Source organism: Pyxicephalus adspersus, chromosome 4 (genome assembly GCF_032062135.1).
Source record: "Pyxicephalus adspersus chromosome 4, UCB_Pads_2.0, whole genome shotgun sequence".
Classification (NCBI taxonomy): domain Eukaryota; kingdom Metazoa; phylum Chordata; class Amphibia; order Anura; family Pyxicephalidae; genus Pyxicephalus; species Pyxicephalus adspersus.
The window spans coordinates 17,766,609-17,791,088 of NC_092861.1; the positions used below are offsets into that span (position 1 = coordinate 17,766,609).

At 39.4% G+C, this 24,480-nt stretch overlaps 1 protein-coding gene across 1 annotated transcript; it reads left to right on the plus strand.

The window, feature by feature from the left end:
* The first annotated feature begins 446 nt into the window (after positions 1-446).
* NT5C1B (5'-nucleotidase, cytosolic IB) lies at positions 447-24,035 on the plus strand. Its single transcript, XM_072407502.1, has 7 exons — positions 447-562; positions 706-1,006; positions 2,052-2,219; positions 13,702-13,831; positions 15,305-15,427; positions 20,765-20,949; positions 23,432-24,035. Exons 2-7 carry the CDS (start codon positions 872-874, stop codon positions 23,804-23,806), a joined length of 1,116 nt encoding a protein of 371 aa, XP_072263603.1. The 5' UTR covers positions 447-562; positions 706-871; the 3' UTR covers positions 23,807-24,035.
* Positions 24,036-24,480: the final 445 nt, after the last annotated feature.

Here is a 24,480-nt window from a genome sequence, read left to right on the forward strand (position 1 = left end):
GTGTCTGTGTGTGTTTCCATCAGGTACTCCTGTTTCCACATTCCAAAAACATGCAGTTAGGTAAATTGGCTTCCCAAAACTGACCTTAGTTTGTATTAATGACATATGACTAGGGTAGGGACATTAGATTGTGAGCTTTTTTGAAGGACAGCTAGTGACATGACTTTGTACAGTGCTACATAATATGTTGGTGCTATATAAATAATATGTAATATTAAACACCACTCACACTGGTCAGGGGTGATAACGGCAAAATATATCTAAATGTATCTTAAAATGTTGCAGGAGCAGTATTTCAAGTTTCCCTGACATCTACAATGTATCAGCTGCTGTTTCACATAAGCCTGTTGCATAATCTGTTTTGAAGTTGTGTAGTAGCTGCATAGCAGTGAGCAGGGTGTGGGAAGGGGTGGACAAGACTACAGCCTCCCCCTCTCCTATTCACTGTATTACTGCATGCTTATTGGCTGCTCAGACCCAAACCTGAGCCTGGCTTCTCCATTCACCCAGCAGATGAATCTTCAGCCTTTGCATGTCATACAGGATCTCTCCCCCCTCCTTGGTGAGTCATGAGCGGAGGGCGTTGGTTCATCTCCCTTCTTCTGGCCTGCCTCTTTTTCTGTCTCTGATGCGGAAGTGTCACACATCTGCAGCATTTCATTGTATCTATAGCAGCTACTGAACTTTCACTTTACTTCCTTGCAGGGTCCTAACACCGGATTCAGTGCAGGTCCACCATTAGGAACAGTGCAGGTCATCAGCTTCCGTAAAGGTGCAGAAACCAACCCCCCCTCTGCCAACTGGCAACAGTGAACTTTGTTTTAGAAACAGTGAACCAGTTATCCGAGTGCCACGAAGAAATAGGAACGCCATGAGCGACACGAAAGGTAATCCGGCCCCGGACACTACTCAACCATCACCCAAGACGGAGACATTGGGTCCTCAGGGCAGCAGCGAGGCCAAGGCGTTCTATGATAGCATCGCCCCCAAGAAAAAGCCCAAACTGGTAAGTACAGAAGCCTAAACACACATTTAATATAACTCGTCATCGATAATAATGCAGATATTGTAGTCAGAACCAAGATGATGACGTTGCATACTGTGATGTCATCAGTTTGTAGTGACCACTTTTCACTGGGATTGAAAATCCAAAATATTGAGTTGTCACCAGAACAGGAATAGAAGGGAAATCTTCCAATTGGGACACTTATGCAATGACAACTGTCTAAGGGCTCATTCACAAGGTACGCTGTCCAAAATACAGAAACATTGCATAGAAAGTGAGATCAGACATTCTCACTATATATATATATATATATATATATATATATATATATAAACTCCTAAATATATATGCAATGCAAACAGTGCTGCATATATATCTGTCTGTTTCTGAATGGGACCAGCAACAGAGTTGGCATTGTGTTGCAGTTTTACAAATGACAGCCACATCACTATAGTGGGAAGATTTCCTCTCACTTCCTGTTTTATCTACTCGACAGAAAGAAAGGTGAACAGGTGAAAAAAACATCACTATAGCATCCTTCTTCAGTTGCCAATGCTTGTCCTGTCTCAAGCCCAGCAGTCAGCTGTTATTTTCTGTTTCATGCACACACCGGCTGCACAATTGTCTGCCAGCACAGTGGTTTAGGGGTTAGCACTCTGGCCTTTGCAGCGCTAGGTTCACATCCCAGGACATTATCTGCATGGAGTTTGCAGGTTCTCCCCGTGTCTGTGTGGGTTTCCTCCCACATCCCAAAAACATGCAGTTAGGTTAATTGGCTTCCCCCTAAAAATTGACCTTAGTCTACATTATTGACATATGACTATAGTAGGGACATTAGATTGTGAGCTCCTTTGAGGGACAGTTAGTGACATGACTTTGGACTTTGTACAGTGCTGTGTAATATGATGGCGCTATATATAAATACTGTGTAATAATAATAACACAGGACTGGACCTGGTGTGCAAGTTTCTCTATCTCAGCAGGTTGTCACCGTATTAAATTTTGCAAGATGTTCTCCTAAGTGTCATTTTGTGTGTCTTTCCAGCCCAAGCCGCAGAATGCAATTACCATCGCAGTGTCATCCAGGGTCCTGTTCAACATGGTGGAAGAGCGAAAGATGTATGAGGAAGAAGGAGTAGAAAAGTATGTCCTCCATCAACAGGAACATGAAGAGGAACCTCTGAAGCCAGGCCCTGCGTTCCCCTTTGTGAAGGTACGCTGAGTGATCCAAATGTTCTGCATCTCCAGTTATCACATTGGGACAGTGATGGGCAACCAATCAGATTTCAGCAGTTCTGTGCGTTCAGACAAAACAAGTAGTTTTGGTTGGTTGCTGTAGATTACAATACTTTTCTGATTTGGGCTATTTACATACGTGCAATGATTCTCGTCCGATAATCGTCTCAGGGCTGATATCAGACGAGAGTCTTGCATGTGTACAGGGCTCGCTATGAATGATGGACGACAAACAATTGTAATGGAACTGAAAGGCAGAGAGCGCAGCAGGGTCCCGCTTCGTCGTTCTCCCCCTGCCTTCTCCATGGAGCAGCACACATTCATGCATCGTGCACTTGTTGGAAAGGATCATGAAAGATTTCCAACAACAATTATTGCACGTGTGTAGCCTTACTTTTGTCTCCCAGAAACAATGTCACATGAAACATAGGGCAATGCATGGAGGTTTACAGAAGGCGTATATTAACGTTTTATATAGCAGTGGCATGGCTGCAGTAAGGTTATACTGCTACTATATAACCGAGCGTCATGATAAAACCTGCCATTTTCCTCACAACCTCAACCTTATTTTGCAAATTTCCTGTAATGACAAGCAGCAGGCCTGCAGGCACCCCCCTACGCTTTACTTCTCCCCATGCTGCAAAGCCAACATACCATACATAGCTGTGCGACACAAGATCCAGGCCCGTCCTATCTCACATTCCTGCTCAGATGTGGACATGACTCACACATAGCTGTCCTCATATTGGCTGCAGGCGATCGGGGAGGGGGTAGAAGTATAATGGCTGCACCACTTGTAGCTGCAATGATTATGCTGTTAGAAAGGTGTGTCCCAATCTATTCAGTATCAGCTTTGTACACAGATTTCAACCCTGTAATTTGGTTTTAGATAGACTTTATATAGAACTGGATGCTGTTGACCTTAGGATGGTTCATACTAGTGAATACCAAAAATTCAGGAATTTAGATGCTGCAGAGTTCGTACACATTTGTTGACGGAAAAATGTGCATATACTGCAATATGACAGCACACACACACATGCATTTTACTTATTCTTAATTGCACCCCAAAAAACACTATGCCAGTTCAATGCAAAGTTATGCACAGCAATGTACTGCCATGTATTACCACTGGTTTCTGTGCTCGGCACTTTCAAAAGCGCAACATATACAACTTATTTTGTGTTATATATTGAGCAGCCTTAGCAAATCAATGGCCTGACCAAATGCAATGCATGGCCATGCAAAGGTCAACCTGTTTTCAAAAAAAAGTTTACAGCTATGGTGGGAAAACAATGGTGGCAAAACAATGGTGGCAATTTTAGAAGCCAAAGACACACTAGATATTCATTAGTGGTGATTTATCAGTGATAGGATTGGTAGAAGAGCGAAAAAAATAAAACACCACTATTGCTAGCAGGTTTATGCTAGTTGACCAGATCACTAGGCTGGCTTGGGCCTAACAGGTCTAGTACTTATGGGTATCAGCTATGATGGTTCTGCAGTTTTATCATCCTCCAAAAACTCATGTCAAAAAGCTGTTTCAGTTCTATAACATGGTAACAAAACATGGGTATGTAATGTGCAAAGTGATAGATTTTATGGGTCAAGGACATTTATAAATTAGCTGTATAGGCACTGTGACCATCCTTGTAGTTCTGTATTGGACAAGTTTGTACTGAGCCCTTTCTGCACTGGTCCCAGTTTTGCCCTGGAGGTCATTAGTTTGCCCCCTTATAAAGGATATAAAGTATGGAATATTTGTGACAATTCAAAGGCAGCTGATGCCCAGTATCTACCTTTTATTATTATTATTATTATTATTATTATTAATAAACAGGATTTATATAGCGCCAATATATTACGCAGCGCTGTGCCTATCAATGCTACTTTTAAATTCTGGGATTCTTGCTTTTCCCTATTCTACTTAAGTTTTTGTTTGTGTTCCTGTTGGAGAATTAGTAGCAGTACACATAGATTTTTACTTAATATCTGATTTCCTATCCGATAAAATGATTGGATCAGACCTGAAATGAACTGACCGATCATAAGAGACTAGTTACTGGTTACTATTGAATTGTTTTTGTATTCCATTTGGTAATGGAAAGATTGGGCGACTAGGCACGTTAAAACACAAGTTGTGTAACAGTGATTGGTATATCTGATTGTAGTTTTAATCCTCTCGTGGATGCAGTGTTTTGAGATTTACCAGCAATAAATTATTGATCGGTTCAATTGCTGAGGCACATAAATGTTAGCAGATCAGCCCATCCATATTTTAGGATGTACCACTCACTTCCAGTCTGGTAAAATATTGTCAGCAGGACAGGAAATGGGGGTAAATTTCAAGTGACACCTTATCAGAAACAAAAACATGATAGCAATTTTAACCCGTTCCCCCGTTATCCCCCCCAAAAAAAAACATTTATGGCCTGACATACTTTTTACCTGCTGGATTAGACTACAAAAGAAAAAACTAACATAAATGGCATGATTTAAGGAGAAAGAGATGTTAAAATACGTCCAGATATGTGTGTATAGTACCAATATCTGTACAGATAAGGAAGTGTTAGTCATTTATATATATTTGCTATTAAGATTGCTGTTATCTGGAATGCAAGGCAAACAGAGTCAGGTTTGGACTTCCAATATGCTGGACGTAGTACATAAATCTTAAAGTATTTTTTTATATGTGCTACTTCTAAATATTATTGTAATGCCTAATTTAGACATTAGTTTAATTATATCATGTGGTACACACTATGGATATTAACGTTACTCGATCCTCAGTTGGGCTATGCTCAAAAAAAAGAAAACATTAATACTGTCCATATGTTTTAAATTTGTGATCCCAAAAATCATTGTGATCCACTATATGTATAAAACTATTATTCAAAACAATAAAAATACATAAAAAGCCTCCAAACCCGCGGGGCCAATTTTATGATATGGGGTTGCTTCATTTGGTCAGGTCCAAGGTTCAGCAACATTATGTGCTCAAAAAACGAGATCAACTGACTACCTGACTATACTCAAAAACCAGGTTTTCCGATCAATTAATTTTTTCTTCCCTGATGGCACGGACATATTCCAAGATGACAATGCATCAGGCTTAATTCATCATAAATTGGCCACAATGGAGCCCATACCTTAACCCCATTGAGAATCTTTGAGATGTGCTGGAGAATATTTGGGGTATGCTGGAGTTGGACAGTGGTTCAACTCTCCCATTATCAATACAAAAACTTGGAGAAAAATATTGTAACTCTGGATGGAAATAAATGTTTATAGAAAAAAATAAATGTATAGTTTAGCTCTAACATGGGCAACGTTCTTACTGTTTAAGCCCTCCAAAAATTTATACTTGGAATAAAGGTATCAAATGAGTTAATCAACTTTCTCACAACTATCTCAAGAATTAGTGCTTACCACCACGTCATATTGGCTTCCAATGGATCTTCATAATACAGTAAAAAAAAACTCTGTATTGGATCAATATGAAATCTGAAAAAGATCAGGATGCAATATACTTGAGACTAAAGGTGTGCATGGATGACAATTATAGCTCCGCCAGCACACACCAGTGTTAATGCCAGACAGTAGAATTGTGTTGATATTCCCTGAAGTAACATCCAACAGTCATCCCAGCTATCAATACTATTGTATTTTTTTTAAACTGAATCTAGACCTATGAAAATCTAGTCTTAAAGAGTAAGTCTAGTCTTAAAGAGCAGAAACTCTGGCTGGAGAGGATTCAATTTCATCAGTAAAGCTGGGTGATCCAGCAAACCTGGAATTGATTTATTCAAAGTCTTTTGCTATTTGTTAGCAAAAGGTTTCAATCCCGGACCAGGTCCATTCCAGGTTTGCTGGATCACCCAGCTTCACTGATGTTTTTCTCCAGCCTTGGAGAGCTTTAGTAAAGTCTCATTATTCCTCAATATTGTACTCTCTTTATGATGCCAACTAATAAACGTAGAGGTGCATTCCCTACCAGATTCCTAGAACACATCAGCATCCTCAGGAAAGTGACCTAGCCCATATTTTTTTGGTTTGTTTGTTTTATTTGCTCAAAAAAGTTTATGCTGTTAGGTGATATAAATTGTTGTATGACATGTGCCTATCATTATATTAGGTAGAGCCACTTAATGTAGGTCTTACTTTATTGATCTTGGTGACTAATTTCTTGCTCCTATAACATCAGGACTTTAAATATCAGTGCAAGTGTAACAAGAAGAGACAGGGATGGGCAAATCTGGCAAAGGTTTAGACCTTTCTGTTTGTTACTGGAACATTTTTGGTGATATCTTCTCCCGATCTCCCAATATTTCTTGGCCATTTGATCCTCTGTCCTCATATTAGGAAGTGAATGAATGGAGTTAGGTTTTTGTCTGGTATAAGCATGCATGGATATGTACTTTTTCAACTAAATAAAAAAAATTTTGGCCATCTTCGGTCAGCACACGGTAGAATCTTCTGTAAATCACCAGCTGACATGAAATACCTGACAGCCATTTTCATGTCTACTGTATAGCTAATTCCTCCCTTTGTGTTTCCTTGTAAAACTTTGGCTTAGATCTTGTAAATTGTACACTGATAGATGGTTTCATCTACAGATGACACAGAACTTGGTTATGTAAGTGTCATCAGGTGGTATGTTTTGGGTTTCCCATCCAGTCAATGTCACTTCTGCTAAAAAAAAAAAAATAACTGGGGTGAAGGACTGCTTAAGTTAATTGTTGGGATCTTTGTGTAATCCTGACTGATGTGTTTACAGGATATGTGATTTGTAATTATAACGTTCACACTTTTCCTGTAATCATTTCAACATTTGTGAAGCACAGAATATCTTGAAGGGGAAGTATGTATTCAGATTCTGGTACACGCAAGCTAGGAAGGAGCATATCGGAGGGCAAAAGGGGAACCTTAGCCTGAACATGGACATTGCTCACAACATGGACAGAGGATTTACCTGCTCTGATGCATTTTGCCGTAAACCTGTTATTCTAAATCAGGGTTCTGTGGAGCTCTATGGTTCTTTATAGCTTGCTGGTTCCTCACTCTGTGGCTGATTGATCTCACATTGATAATGCTTGCATAATTCTGGGGCCTACACCACTTAGTAAAGCCACCTATGTATTACTCTAATGTTGATTTTAGTTGTCTATAAAGGTGCTATTGTAGCCACCACTGTAAGGGGGTATTCTTTCCGCTAGCCTCCAATTTAAGAGGCAAATTATACCCCCTTCAGGGGTAAAAAGGTTGAAAAAGGCTTAATCTAACAATCATATATGCATCTAGAGGGACAATGAATTAGAGCAGGGTTATTCCAAGAGGGACATGGTCCATGTTGGGAACATTAAAATCTATTTGGGATGACCACACTGGTGTGCGGCTCAATGACCTTGTGTTAATGACTGGAGTGAAGAGAAACTCCAGGCTCACCTGCACCCATCTCGGCACTGGTGCTGCAGGGCAGGAATATCTGGGTCACCAAAACCCAGTTGAATTTTAAAGCAGAACATCAGCTTTCCAGAAAATCAGAATAATATTTATAATTATTTGCATTTGATAACTGTTTGAGTTACATGTGACTATCAGTATTTATTTTTCCAGTGGTTTTCTATCAAAAAATGTGGTTACTTATCTAAAACTGTATCAGAGTTCCTCTAAATTAATCCAAGTTATGGTTGCATTGTGGCTGTGACCAATCCAGTCTGCTTGGATTTTTTGGAAGCACGTGTAAAGCTGCAGAGACCTGACATGTTATTTTTATATTCAGTACTTACTGACATATTGGCCTAATCCTGGTTAAATACTTGTGACTTAAATGTGACTTTTACAGTGATATGTGAAAATCTCAGCCCATTAATTGGGAGATTTCAGTGTGATTAAATGGTAGCTTCACAATGACTTTTCATGCAGTAGGTGCATGCCTAGTCAATCAGGACTTTGTGCAAATATTTCAGTTGGAGATCACGCCTTGAAGCAAGCTCTGACCTGTAGTATTAGATAAGATAACATATGTGGATTGTATTCTAACAATATTTAATATTATATTGAATTTATATTCAGAAGTTTTCCTTAAACAAAATATGAATTTTTGTTTTTGATGCTTAAAGGTAAACTCCAGCCTTACATTATCTGGCACAGCTCTACCCTGATTTTACTGCACACTGAATTTTTCACAGTGTACATTAGAAGCTACAGCAAGTGTTATAGAAACTGCTTGATTTCCTGGCTGGAGTCCCCTTTGCTTCAGACCTACTGTTCTTGCACCTCCTTGCATTTATTTATTTTCAGCCCTTTCAATAATGAAAGTTAACCACCGCATGTGGGCATTGGAAGTGGGGTCACTCCTAATATTGAAACTAGACCCTTCTAGAGACAGATACTTTTAATAAAATACTTTTTTTTTTACACGGTGTTTAGGTGTTTATATAGTTTTCCTAATGTTTTTGGAAACAGGTAACAGCTAATCTATACTCCTGTACTTATGATTATTCTGGGTGAAGGGAAGGCTATAAAAGCACCTATGTATTAAAGGGACTTCCAGATTTCACCATAGGCTCCCTCTCCCCAAGAATCTTCGCTAAATGGGGGACACATGCTTCCTGGTCATCCAGACTCTATGCCTAGAAAAGGTTCTGTTTAGAATATTGGTAAGGACCAAATTCCACTGGAATATATTGTAACGGATGGCCACAATTCTTCTTTCCTTTCCTCCTCCCCACAGGAGCTGTGATGATAATACCACATTTCAGGGAATAGCAAACCGTAGACTTCAATAAAAATTCAATCATTGCACATTTACAAAAATCCAATAAACTCATAATGGGTCAAATCTTGGCCTCCTAAATTCTTATCCCTATTGCAAGGGTTTTAAAGTATGAAGTCCTGGAATCCACATGTAAAAAATACATTTCACAATATAATTGGGTATCAGAAATATAAATATAACTTTATTGGGGTGAATACAGGTTAGCTATAATTTTTTTTAGGTGTAGCCGCTCCTCCTGTGTTAGGCTGATGTAATTAAAATGTTTACTGACCACCTGCTACCTGCGGATTTTCTATTTTTCTGCACAGTTCTGGCTATAAGATATTTACTGTTCTGGGCTAATGTACTTCTGTTGCATTACCATCAAGATATTCTTGGCACTGTCTGTTACCTGGTTGTCTCTATAATGATTTTGCAAAGTTCTCCAAAACAACAGTCACCGACTATTGAGATCCCATTGTAAATACCTAACTCAAATAAAAAATTACTGATAAAAAACCTTTTCACTTAACAACAGTAAGTCAAATATTATGTGGGTGAGGCCCAAGCAGGCCAGCAAAGCGATAAAGCATTAACATAATACCTTTCGGAATATTGTCCAAAACACTCCTGTTTACGTGCAAGCCACAAGGCACTGCGCCCATATTTGATAGACGGCTTGAGTTTAAATGTTTTTGTGGCATGACTTGTCCAGCATACAACCTGTGGGGATGGCAATGCCAAGATCTACCTGCACTACTTCCCACATGCCAAGAACAGGTCCTCATACTGTTAGGCTAGGTACACACGTGCAATAATTATTGTTTGAAAATGAATGATCAACGAATATTACTGATTATTTAGAAACGTATTGTGCACAATTCTGTACATCCACCAATCCACCAATACTGTTCACACACTAGACACGATCGTTTGAACGATGCAGGAAGTGACGTGTCCTGGAGAAAGTGTATCACAGAACAATCCACGATCACTGAACGACCATACACACAGCAGATTACGAACAATCAGCGCCAATCGGATCCACCTGGACGGTCGTTCGTTTCCAGCTAGATTGTTGACTAGTCATTGTGCACTTTTTTTTGTTAACAATTATCGAACAATATGTCGTGGAGCGTTCATTTTTAACGACAATTACTGCACATGTGTACGCAGCCTTACCCAAGTGTTGCTATACAAATACACAAGAGCTGCTACTAGAGCAACATGCTGATGAAAATCACACTTTATGGGAGGACACTCTTCTTTGTTGCTTGCTATGGGGTCTATCACTGTGGGATCTTGTTGTAGGGGCTCTTTTACTGTTGGGTCTGGTATTGTGGAGTCTTTCACTGAAGTCGTTATCTTCAGGGACAGTTGGGTTTGTAGCTAAGGGATCTGTCATTGGGAGGGCCTGTTGTGGGCTCACTCATTGAAGGGTCTGTCTCTGAGTAAGCTGTCGTGGAGGGGGTTTGTCACTGAGGGGTCTATCATTGTAGGGTTTGTAACAGGGGGAGCTGTCACTGAGGGGTCTGTCACTGTGGGGGTATCTTACCAAGGCACCGTTTATTGTGGTGTCTTTCAATATGGGGTCTGTTACTAGTGGGTTGTTCACTGGGTGATCTGTCACTGAAGTTTTACACTAAAGGGGTTTGTCCCTTGAGGGGGGGGTGTAATTCAATAAGCTGCCCATTAACCCATTTTATGCTAAATATTGGGATATTTAGTGGGGATATCTGTACCATACATGTATATGTTTTTGTTATGTAGTTTTTTGTGATTTATCACAAAAAAATGTAGTTTTTTGTGATTTATCACAAAAAAAAAGCTTGGAAACCAAGACCCCAAATCGCTGCTCTGGACAACAATGGGTTCGCTGGGCAGCTGTTAGGAAAAAGAGTTATAACTAATAATAATACACTATACTAATCCCAACATAACCCTAGTATGGTACCCATTGCAACAAGTCCAACAGTTTTGGCACTGGCTGGTTGTTTTTGGTGCAGGAAACAGAAATTTTCCAACTGAGAAAAGACCTGAAATGTTGATAATGTAAGGATGGTGTTATCTGTAGGATTAATGTTTTTTTTAGGGGATTCAGTGTTAACTTGCTGGTCCAGGTAAATGTTTAGGGTTAAGTTGTAAGTTTTAGTGGACGGTTCTTTGCTATATATAGAATAGGCTATACGTTAGGTTTTTAAAGTTAACCATAAAGAATACCATACCATACCAAAGACTGGATCCAAAACTACCAGGCACTTGATTTTTGCAGATTAAAACCACCATACTGACATTACATTAAAGTTATTTACAAACTGTTCCTGAAAAATAATGACAGTTCCCAGTGTTGTTCTCAAAATAATTACCTAACATAGCCGTTGATGTAGCCGAAAGTTTGCTGTCACATGACAGAGGGAGTTATATTTCTGCTCCTCCTACCATCCAATATCAGCCAGCACCTGGAATTTTAGCTCAGAGTGCAACAACGGAAGGTGCAGTGGGGGAGCAAAGAAACTTCCTTGCAAATAAACGGATACTTTTCCCAGAATGGACAAGGTGTCAGTGTCTCTTTAAGCCAGGTGTAGCTTAGTCCTTTCAATATATACAACATTACCAGTAATGTTAGGTGATTAATCTTGGCAAAAGGAAACTTCCTGCAGACACTAAATTACTCATAAAATAGAGGGGATTTTCCAGTTGTAAACCTTCATATAGAACTAAACGTTTTTGTTCATATTTTGACAAAAAGTTGTTAAATGAGCAGGTGCTTGCAGGCGACGGTTACAAGTATCTAATATTTGATGTTCTCCGCTCCCTGAATGTGTGTCCCAAAGGCACTGGCTTCAATAAAGTTTTAGTTCTCCTGCAAAGGTAGTGTCATGATGACTAGAAAACCCTAAGGTAGTTAATAGTACAAAAACAGCTGCGAGATAAATTGTCAATGGTAGGGATGCAGGGGTGACCTCTCTATTATAGGAAAGAGGAAACTAAAGAGGAACTAATCTGAAAACTGGCAAAAAAAAAAATACACTTATCTTTAATCCCGTAGGGCAGTCCGATCCCTCCGGGGGTGTCTTGCATTAGGTCCCGCGTCGTCCTGACATCTGCCCTTTTCTTTGCTGCCATCTTCTCCTCTTCTTCCTGGTTCTTCATCCTATGCCACCAGACCCAGACGCAAGATCGGGTGATGTAGGATGAAAAAAAAAATTTTGCCAATCTCACTGCGCAAGTCTGAGATCGCAAATTTTTATGTTTGCACAAAAAGGCTCCTTTGTGCTCGGGCATGAGCAGAAGGAGCACCCAAGACCCTCCTGAGATGCCTGACGTAGGTATCCCGGGAGGCTTTGCACTTCCATTCATTCTCTAGTTCATTACGACCTAACGCCCCCTGGCCAATCTGCTGGCCGGATCTGCCAGGGGGCGTTAGAAACTACCAGAGCCAGAACCGCCAGAGCTCCGGTGTTGCCTCCTTGCTGTTGCTCTCCTATTTACTGCGGCCGACGTTGATATTCCGCCTCCGCGGTAAATAGGGAAAGCTCTCTGAAGGTAAATCCCTCTCCTCCGCAATGCATACGGAGGAGAGGGATTTCACTTCAGGGGGCGTTCTCTGGTGGTGGGCGGAGTCATTAGGGCGGGTCTGGCCTAGTGGTGCTTCCGCCCACCACATAAATGGCCTAGTGGCCATAAAACTTTGTTGACCCCTGGCCTAGGCAGTCAAAACTTTGGGGGCGGTGCTGCACCATTTTTTTATATTAAAAAAAACTACCCTTGTTTGTAAAGGTAAATTTCTGTGTTTAGGTACGCTTTAAGTCATTTTTAGCCCTTATCTGTAGATGTTTAGAAGAGGAATGGTTACCCACAATGTCAATGGCTAACAGATGTCTGCTAAGATAGCAGATGGCTGGTAAGGTACATTCAACAGCTGTACAAAACATCTACGACAGTCAACCAGAAGTTAACAGTAGTCTACAGATTTCATAGTTTAGATCAGTGTTTTTTGACCTTTTTAACATGGGGGAACCTTCAGGTTTTCAGTGAACCCCTGCTATAATTAATATAATCACTGCTCATGGTATATTAGTGTGGTGGTCAATTGGAATGCCTCCTCCTGGCTATTGGGAAGAAAAACCTTACAGATACCCAAAAAGATAATTGCAGTCAGGTAAACTGACTTAGGAGGCACAAACTACTCATTGCTCAAGAAAACCCTAGCAAACTCTGGAAGAAACCTTGGGTTCCATGGAACACTGATTGAGAAACACTAGTTTAGATACTTGGTAATCACAACAGCCTGCTTTATGAAAGACAATGAGTTAATAATATACACTGCATTAGGCCATGCACCTATATCCCATGACAAGATGTTAAACTAATACATTTTGTGATCTGAAAATCTTTATGCATGTTTGAGTGAGGCCATATAATACTTTTTTAACTTCCAGTCTTGGCCCATACCTTACTAATGCCAGCAGCACACTTAACCTTAATATCCAAAGCATAGGATTAGCATTGTTACTGCCTGCTGTCAGTTTTTTGCTTTGTAGGTTTACTTCTGCTTTAATTACAGATTGAATCTGGTTGTTATGAACTATTTATACATTCTGCTCTTTTCAACATCTTTTTAAACAGATCCATAAAACTCAATAAAACTCTTTGGTTTGGGTCATCCATAACACCTCCTTCCTTTTTCCATATACAGGCCGTGGAGGAGGTAAACGGACAACTGCGAGCTCTATACCCAGATAGCGAGCAGCTCTTTGATATCGTGCTGATGACCAATAACCATGCCCAGGTTGGCGTACGGCTCATAAACAGCATCAATCATTATGGTAAGTCAAATAAATACCCAGCCAATCTCAAATTTGCTACCAAAATGAAGGGAAGCGTCTGCTTCATCTACTCGGCAGTCCTCTTTATTGTGGATGTGTTTATTTGCTCATGTCAGGGCGCCAATGACAACACACATTTTTCTACTTTCAACAGACGCTCAATCGCAGGGCCGCAGACTTAACTTGTCACGATAGAACCATCACTGAACAAAATGGCTGCTGCCTCCTCACATAGGCCTCCCGTATCCAAGTTCTGCTGATACAGTTGTCTTAACAGAAGGATTATGTGCAGATTTCTCAGCAATGAGTAATGATGACATCTCCCCCCTTGCTGCTAGGATGTGTGAGAAGTTGAAAGAGAGAAACACAACAGGCAGCTGGGGTAGGAATGGATCAGTAGGTTTGAGGTCAGCAGATAGAGCTCGGTGAGGAGTTAATCAAGAAATGGTGGCTTGCCCTGGGGTGGTCTTACTGAAGACTTTCATCATGACACCTATGTCAGGCACTGAACAATAACAAACCCAAGTGTTTCTTTTTTAAGTTAAACACACAGTAAGCCCGAGCCTTTTTTCTCTGATGAGAGCAGCGTTTGAGTCCTGCTGTTTCAAATCATTTACTCAAACTGCAGAAGATTTTCTTCAAATTGATTCCTCAACTCCTTACAGTACAAATTACCGTGTTCCAAAGGCTCCCCCTTTATAAATGTTTCTGGAATGCAAAGATAAATTCTGTGAAATGCATATATTTATTTTTAATATATGGCAGCAACATATACTGAAGCACTTTAAACCAAGCATGGAATCCTTGACATTAGTTGACACCTATTACAGGCATGCATATCATTGCACATAAATGCTAATTGTAAAAGCCAAAAAAAGTAACCTTTGCAACAGGGAATTGTTAGTCCATATCCCAGCTATCCAGGGAAAACTGCAACTATGTTAACATTAGAAAGATCTCTTCGGTCCTATAAATTAATACAATTTATATAAATTCATAGTTTATATAGGCCCTCCTGAGCATTCAGACCTTGCACAGTCCCAACGGGCAAAAAAGTGGTGGTCACTCAACCCTGTCAAACCTTCCATGGTCCAGCAGGTGTGATTTGCATTTGGTGAATGAACCAGTGAATGGGTCTCCGTTCTAGAACAGTGGAAGGGCAGGAAGTAAAGTGAAACCACCCCAACTGGATAAAGACAGCAAAATAAACTAAAAGCTATTTCCTTCTCTATCCAAGGTTTTAAAACAAAATGTTCTGTTTCTATGTAATTGAAAAAAGGAAAGTATCATTAACACAAGGAGAACATGCATTTTGCAGTTGGTGCAGTTAGCTTGAATGAATGGTAGTCACAAGGCTACTGTACTGAAATATGAGTATGGAGCTCTAAATTCCAGCATTGGTTAAAAAGTGCTACATGAATGTGAATTCCAATATTTGTGCATAAGTTAAGAAAACAATCTCATATTTTTCAGGCCTGAACATTGAACGATTCTGTATGACCGGAGGGAAAAGTCCCATTGGCTACCTTAAGGCTTACCTCACTAATCTCTACCTGTCCTCAGACTCGGAGAAAGTACAAGAGGCCATTGAAGCAGGTAATGTCCATTCTCCTGTTTGTCACATTTTAAACAGGAAAGTCAAATGCTGGAGTCTGGAAAAAGCAATGTGTGTCGGTGAATGTGCTCTTTCTCCTCACAGCTCTGTGGCCTGAACGTTCACTGTGAAGTCATGTTCTATATAGTGTAAAATGGAGCTACTTGTATGGGCTGCTGTCTGGCCACATGCTTTCCTTCTCTGGCTCTTTTCACAAGGCGTCTATTCATTCCATCCATTAGTACGCTACCTGTGCCTCGTATTTCATCTCTGTATCTCATTTACATATGGCCGGTCGGGGCACCTGCTTTCTTCTACATCTGTGCAAATGACAGACCATTGAATACATGGTTGAACTATGTATTCATTTTCTGTTTTGTCTGCCAAAGTTTTGAAGTTTTAGCCAGCTTTTCCTATACATACCTCTGTTTATTAGTAAATCTGCCCTGGTAATTCCTGGTAAAGCATTACTATTTCTAGGGTCCGGTGTCTGGACATAAGGGATGATGCTAACCCACTGTTCAGTAAGAACGAGGGATGTGATGGCTTTTTCCAAGCTAAGAACATTTTTAACATGAACATGAATTACCTGTTGGCCTTGCCAAGAAAGTTTGTTCTTGTCACTTTCTGCGTGATAGAGTAAAAGCACAAAGCAATGTTATCTTCCAATCAAATGGCCAAAGAGGTTCTTCATGGAGCTGAAGGTCCAACATGGAGACACGGGGAACATGGCTGCTTCCCAGAATGAGGCGATGGCGGGATTCTGGACCTGTCATAACTTTATAGAACTTGTACACAAGCAAGCCTGCGCCGTAAATTAGCAAGTGTGCATACTTGCTGAATATGGCAGAAGCTCACCACCCACCCAAGTATAGTTCCCCTTTAAAGGCTAGAGAAAGAAAAATTAAAATGCCAGGTCCTTGGTGCATACATGGTATTCCACTTATTTTTGCTTTCACCAGGGTATACATTCTTTAATATTACCTATAACTTTAAAAGTTCCAACTTCATATACATTCTTTAAGCAGTCGTTCCCCAATACTAAGTTGAAAAGTTGTCCCCAAATACCAATGGGGCAGTTTATATTTAGAGAAATCTTTTTTTCCTATATTATGTTAACCTATATATAGTTAGCCCTTCCTGCTCTTGGATCCAGCTATAGCAGCATAGATATTAATACTGGAAGGCAAATATGTGCAAGGCTGTCAATTAGTCTTTCTAGAAGGCTGCCACTTTGTATGTTGATATGAATCATCCAAATCATTGGCTGGAATCCTCAAAGCAAGACTCTCCTGAGGTTAGTGACTGACAAAGTAATTTAATAAATTTTTTAGCCTATTTTATTTATTAAAGCATTCCAAGGCTGGAGAACATAGACTACCATTGGATAACCTGGTCAACCTGGCAAACCTGGAATTAAATTCAAACAAAAGAAAATGCTATTAATCGGGAAATGTTTTCAATCCTGGACTATTTCCATTCCAGATCTGCTGAATCACCAAGGTTCTCTCATAATAATCTATCTTCTACAGTCTTGGAGAGAGCTAATGGAGGCTAAATAAACATGGTAGCAATTGTGAAGCAAACGGGGGAAAATTATTTTTTTTTATAAACAGTGACAGCATCTTGGATATTTCCTAGTTTCTGCAATGAAAAGGTAGAAATTGTCCGTAAACAAAGGGCCCTAATGACTTCCAGCTAAACGGCTAATGTCTGTTCCTCTTCCTAGGCTATGTATATTTTTTCACATGTTTTATAAACTGTTGGTAGGACTGGTTCGCACTAGAATGTCTGTGTGGGAGCCTGACGAATCCACTTGGAGTCTTTCCAGCATCTGCCAATCACACGTTTACATTGTACAGTCCGTTACCGGTGTATATTGCTTTGTACATAGTTTGTTGTCCTATGTCTGGCTTTGCTCCTGTAATTGGAATGTCTTCTATAGACAGCACATTACCATGCTAATAGACTTTTACTAAATAATTTGTGCAATGGTTTCTCCATTTCGCAAGTTTTTTGAAGCAGGGTTGTCTTGTTTTTTTTAAAATTCTGCTGCAAGTCACATTTGGCACTGTTCAGCTGTTTGATATAAACTGTGATCTGGACAGATCCTGTGATATCAATTGGATATCTGTCACTTCCAAATAATCCTAAACAACCTTGAGCAGATAATCAACTGCACATACTCTGTATCCAAAAGTGAATTTTTTATAAAAAAAAGGGATTTGCGGGTGATGGTGCAATGTATCTAGACACGTTACTTAAGTTTGCCTAAATAGACCTGTGATGTTAGATTAGGTTCCAGTGATACTTTTTTTTTAGACTGCAAGTAAAGCAGGAAAGGGATAACACTTAAAAGTCAGTTCCTTCCAGTAAAGGGCAAGTCTTATCGGGTTGGTTTGTGAATAGCAGGAGGTCTTGCTGCTGTCTGGAAATGTTTCGCTTGTAATGAGTAGATTAAGTGTAGAACACATACACAAGTCCGTTAAGTCCCTGGGCTACTACCGGCTTGGCTAAAAGCAGAATATTGGTTTCCAGTGCATTCTAAGGCATGATACGAGTTTCTTTTATCAGATGTGGCTCTTCACCTGTCTCCTGCTGTACAAGGAATGCAAACCAGGTTTGGCCTGTTTGGCTGATATAACTCTCTGCCAAAATAAGCTTAGCAATCATCCAAGCAAAATAATAATAGACAGGTTGTAGGTATTAACGCTTTGCCTCAGGTCAAGTGACTGCATGGATTGCAGTAAATAAAACTGACCTGCCAGGTTCTCCGGGCTTCTCTCTCCAGTAGAACTCCTTTGCTGTTTTTCGCTATAAACCTTTCAAGTGGAAAATAAGTAAATGTATTACCTCTGTATAAAAATAAGGACAAGTGGAGAAAATTCTGTCCATTCACTAGTACTCAAGAAACACACATGAGTAACCCCATTCTTTCCTAAAAATAAGAATGGCTATCTCTCCATAAAGTTAAGAAAACCCTTGTGTGCAATATTAAGTTTAACATTAAAAAGACTAATTATTTTCCTTTAGAATATTACTTATTCTGGGATTGGGTCCCAGAAATGCCCGCTCTTAGGGTTTGGAACCAGAGTTTGTAGATCTCCTAAAAAAGTTCTTTTTAGAGACCTGTTTTTGGATGCCAGAATAACATATAGCTCATATTATCTAATAATACAATTAGGTATACACAGTGTACTACTTGCATTTCGCAGACTGCAGAAATCTGCAATCTATATTTGTGACAGCACACACCCAGGTATTTATAGCTGTGATAAATACACAGACACTCCTCAACAGTAATAGGACAGAACACACCTGTGAGCATACTGTATCATCTTCCAATTACACCAGGCCCATCCCTGCCTCATATATAAAAAAGAACATATATCTATATATCTTGTTCTTCAATACAAAGCTATACACTGAAATAGAATACAAATCTTGCAGTTATCTAAACTTCTGTCCTGTGCATGCTATCTGTCCCAAAGGAACAAGTTATAATCTAGAATTAAAGGCAATTCCAATTTTTTAATTTAAAAAAAGTGTGTAGGGATATATTCATTACATGTAAATTTAATTTGGTTATATGTTTTTCTTTTGGATAAAGTAGGAAAAAGTTAGATCCTCGGTCAACTTTTATTGCTGTTTGTTACCTGCTGGGGAGTTTTGCCCCACTTGTTTGTCATGGTGACCATTTACATGAAACATGAATATAGGAAACCAACATTTTGGGCTCTATTTATAAAACAGGAAATCAGACATTCCCTCAAACATTTCCTGGTGGGAATCACTTACTGCCATTGAAACACATGGTCCTGGAAGATTTTGGCTTCTTATCAGAGCAATAGGCAAGGAAACATTTCAGATATAATTAAGACTTTTGAGGGGTGGAGGGGGAGGGCATCTATCTGGGACGAAAGTTTTGGCTTTAGCAGAGAACATGATAAAAAAAATCCCTAGTGGGGCAACGGCACCAAACAATAACTTGGTAACGGGTCTTCCTATTATGTGTCATCTAGCAAACTTTCTTGATAGATTGAAGAACTTGGTGGGTCAGAGATGCAGATGAGCTGACCTTCATTTGTTAAGTAAGAAATCACAGATGACCAAACATCCTAAACAGGCTGTATTTGTCTACACATGAAGCTGAGGAATTAGGTCCTTGCCCCTCTGGGCCACCTTATGCAACCTGAGAGTCCAGGTAAACTCAAAATTGAACAAGACTACATTTAATTTCCTCTTATCTTAGAATCCTTTGTGAGGGTCAGACAGACACCCATAGTTGGAAGAACAATATATGCCAGTCTACATTTTCCAATATCCCAGCATTATAAAATTAACAATGTGTTTACAAGAGGAGGGACAGGTCTTGTAGTCACAGGAATTAGTTGGTGAGCAATTGTTTGAGGTCAATCTGGTTGTGTGGATAGGTTATAGCCAAACAAAGCTATACAATGGGTTTCAGAATTTGTTGTTCAGTTCAAAAGATAACACTTATAATTTACACTAATTAACATTATAGCTTGGGGAATTTGTCTTGTTTGATTTTGGGTTTAGTTGGGCTTCCAAATGGACCTTATCCATTATCAGATTTAAAGTGCAACTAAAGTCCCACTTTGAACTTTAGCAATTAAGGCAGGGGAATTTTGCAAAAATGGGACAGGCAATGTCCCTTCTGCAATTATATATCTTACCTGCCTGATTGCTCCAGGAATAAATGAAAAGCTAAGCTTCGCATTTGCAGCGCCAGCTTTGCTTGCTGGGAAATCATGAATTCTTTAATGTGCCCAGGATGGATGAACTACCGTGCACCTACAAGGGAGTTAAGTCACCCAGGCACGGCCAAGCAAGATGACTGCTGGGCAGAAGAAGAAAGAAAGATGGTGGTGCCCAGCGAGGGAGTACAGATACAGTAGGTAAGTTAAGCAGAATTTAGTTCGCTTTAAGAAGATGTGCTATTCCTTGGCTTTGCCAGCACTGTTCTTGTAAAGGCTTAGCCTTCAGTTTACAGCAAAGGTGCATTGACTATTGGAACCTAAAAAGACAAACCTGTAGAAGAGAATCTGGGCATACCCTTATTAGGCTTTACAAAGATGTCTTCCCTCCTCTACCTCCCACATTTGAGTAGTTGTAGTCAGTACTAGGTTTTACTGTTGAATGCTGCCGATGTGGTCTGATATCAGTGTTCTAATTTATAGGGTACTAGAAGTACACTTGATTGCTAATTACAGGTTAATACACACAATTTCTTCTATCACTATATCATTAGATATTGTTAAAAAATATCTTTGTTGTAATGACTGCTCAACTTATTCCTAATGACCTTTTTCTTTCAGGTATTGCAGCTGCCACCATGTTTACACCAAAGCGAGATACTATCCTGCATGAGAAGGAGCTGCGGGTGGCTTTTGATGGAGATGCAGTGCTGTTCTCTGACGAATCTGAGCAAATAGTAAAAGAAAGGGGTTTGGATTCATTTTTTGAACATGAGAAAAAATTTGAGAACAAGCCATTAGCTCAGGTACGAAAATTAAATATTGGGTATAGTCAGTGAAAGTATTACCATGTCAAGGCCATCTAGATTTTTCCAGTTCAGAGAACAAATTTAAAGGGAGTTCTCTAGGGACATTTCTAGGGATGTCATTATAAATTGCTGAACCCAGTTGGAGTTGAATGCTGGTAGATTATTTCAGACTTTTTGATACTTAAAATACAAAAGTTCTGACTATAACAGTAAATGTTACCTACAGCAGTGTGTAGTTTTCCAGGAATTACATGCTTGTTTCATCTAAGTGATAATATACAAAGAGAACTTCTTACCATGTGTCTTTACCTTCTTACATTTTTCTTGAAATGAGTGTGGACGCTTGGCATACAATGCTGGAATGTTGGTATTGCATTGTATATGATTATCTGGGCTGTTCACTTTGCAAAGGATACATCACTTAGCTTAGTGAAAGAGGTTGAATTGGACCAGGAATTCTCATTCCCGCTCTTCTGACTTTAACTATGTGCAAGGAAAAACCTTTTTCTGGCTTCTTTGCACAAAATTGGGTATTCTTTGTAAAATGAATTGCCCCCACATTCCCCCTTGCAAAGGTAAAATTCACCTTGGTAATTGAGCAGCCTAAATTATTTAAATAAATCAGCCCCATAGTTTTACATTGAAAACCTTTATGAGGATGGTTGGAAAGCATAGGGGGAATATGGAATGAGTCACATTGCTCTGAATCATTGATAAATGCTTACACTTTATCTTTATAGAGATATTGGAACCCCGGTAACAATCAGCCTAAAACATTACCCGCTGCTTGAAAAAAATGATGTCTTTTTATATAAATTATATGCATGTAATACATTTTTTGGACAAAAACATATAATACATCATAATACATCTCCTTATTTATACTTTTCATATATTTATGAATGATACGTATCCTTTAATGCTACATTTTTGCGCATGCAACCAAAGGAAACAGGCTCAGTTCCTGGCTTTGTTGTGACTACAGCTCAGTTCCTATAGTTATATCTAATGTAACCAATATCACAAAACGCACTTGAGATTTATTATTTGATGTTTTCAAAACACAGCAGTAGAATTATTATGTGATTTTAGAGGCAACTTTTGCCAAGTTTGTGCCCAGTGCTAGAATGAGTTACATAACACTGAGCAATTATTTGAAGAAAAAAAAAATATTTACATTGGATTATTTAATAGCGTCTTCAAAGAGCACCGGGGAGGCAAGGTGGTCCATAGTTGACATCTAGATTGCAGCAAATCCATTGAGTGAAAGATGATTGCTGATTGGTTGCTGAACCTTGAGCTACTTCACTTTGAATATTCTGAGAACGGGTTACAATTATTTTTCACCAATATTCAAAAACAGCAGCTTTATCCCTGCCAAGGAAAATGTCAGGTAAAGAATCAATATGCAAATCACCTTCTTGAAACAACACAGACCTCCTAGTTCTTTAATGGCAGCTCCAAGTAGAATTACATAGTGTGAATGTATGTTGGGGGGGTGAAAGAGTTGTTAAATCGGGTTCCTGTTCCTGTAATCTTTTCCATTCTGAGAGACCTATAGCTTCTGTGGTCTGTACCTCTTCACATGACGGCTTGTTAAGTTTTGCTGTGTCAATGTAGAAAGTAAAGTAACCCACAGCAATCAATCATGTCTCAGTCACTTGTCAGAACAGAAAAATGAAATTCTTGGTTTGAAGCCCGAATATGTTTCACAATAAACTAGAATTATGTAAGATTGTACCTGTGTAGAGACAAATGGTCCATTCATGCCACATCCATGGGGCTGATTGCTCAACATAGGCCCATTGCAATAACAAGTCGTAATCCATTATTTTCCAGTAGACACAGATCACACAAATTGATTGCTCTGGTGTGCTCCAGGTAATCATAAAAACATTCTTCAATGATCCACAACCCTATAGAGTGCCTAAAAAGTGCACATTACACAAGGCAAAAATATGGATACCAATGTATATTAAAAATGTTTTAAGGGGTGAATCAGCCCAAAAGAAATGGGGTTGACCAGGCCCCTTGGCATCTTCCCAAAAATTTCTCGAAATTTCGAACCGATTTTGCTAAACCATTGGAAGATCAAGGAAATTATAACAGGAGGATTCACAGGGTATTTACAGGATTCGACCTCGATCTTGCCGTTCTCGCTTAAAATTTCAGTCAGTGAGAATGGCCGCATTCGCTGCTAGATCGAGTTTTAAAAACTCCTTCAAATCAAAAATGTCCTTCAATTACAATGAGTTATAGCTTGTTGTAGTTAGTCACATTCAGCTGGACTCATTCTACAATGTTAAACATTGCAGAACAAATTCAATTGAATGTAATGAATGAACTAAATACTGCTACCTACTTTAACAGATACCCTGAGGGTATAATATCTGACTATTCAGAAATGAAACCCAGAAATTAGACCTCATTAACAGTAATGTGTTATATCTTATGTATTATTTTGTATTATGTCTTATAGGGTCCATTGAAAGGCTTCCTAGAGGCATTAGGAAAGCTCCAAAGGAAGTTTTATGCTAAAGATGCAAGACTTCAATGCCCTATAAGGACCTACCTCGTGACAGCCAGGAGCGCTGCCAGCTCTGGTGCTCGAGCCTTGAAGACCTTACGTGCCTGGGGACTGGAGATAGATGAAGCACTTTTCCTGGCAGGGGCACCAAAAGGACCCATCTTGGACAAAATAAGACCTCATCTTTTCTTTGATGACCAAATGTTTCACATTGAAGGTGCACATGAGCTAGGTACTATTGCAGCCCATGTCCCATATGGGATTGGCCAGAAGTACCATAAATCAACCCCAAAGGAGGAACCTAAAAAGGAGGAGAACAAAAATTAAAAATAAAAACTAAAAAGGAACCTGAAAAAAAAAATAGAAAAAAGTTAAGCAAATCTAGTGCTTGGTGATACAATGTCTCCTGCATATGTTTTAAAACAGATCCCTTACGTTCTGACATTTCTAATATCTTAGTAGATCCTTCTGAAATCATGCTTGGCATCTGTATATATGGGCTAATTTCAAGAAGTTCACTAGCAAATAGTAAACTTTTTTCATTTACTTACCAAAAGGGCATTTAGGGATTTTTGTCCGCCAGTGCACTAACCTTCCCAGGAGAGTTAAAGGTTGTTTGAGACCTGAGATGTGCTCTGTTGTGATGGACTGGTTATTAACATAAGTGCTGTCATAGATACTCCAAGAACTGAACAGGTATTTATTGTAGCACCTACAATACAAGTCCTGGTTGATTTCATATTTTAGGCCTTAGACTTTACCCAACCTCTAACTCTCTTGTAGAAATTACTGGACTGAGGCTTGTAAATCCATGGATTTTCTTACTTTGTGAGTAAGAGGAAAGAGTTTCACACTTTCATATGATGCCTATTTGGTACAATGCAAAATAATGGGGTGCAGTAACTCCTAGCACCAATTCTACAGGTCACCTACTTAAACTGACCCCAATATTTATATTTGAGGGTTCTGAGAAGTTCCTGGCTTTGCCTTCTTCCAGATGA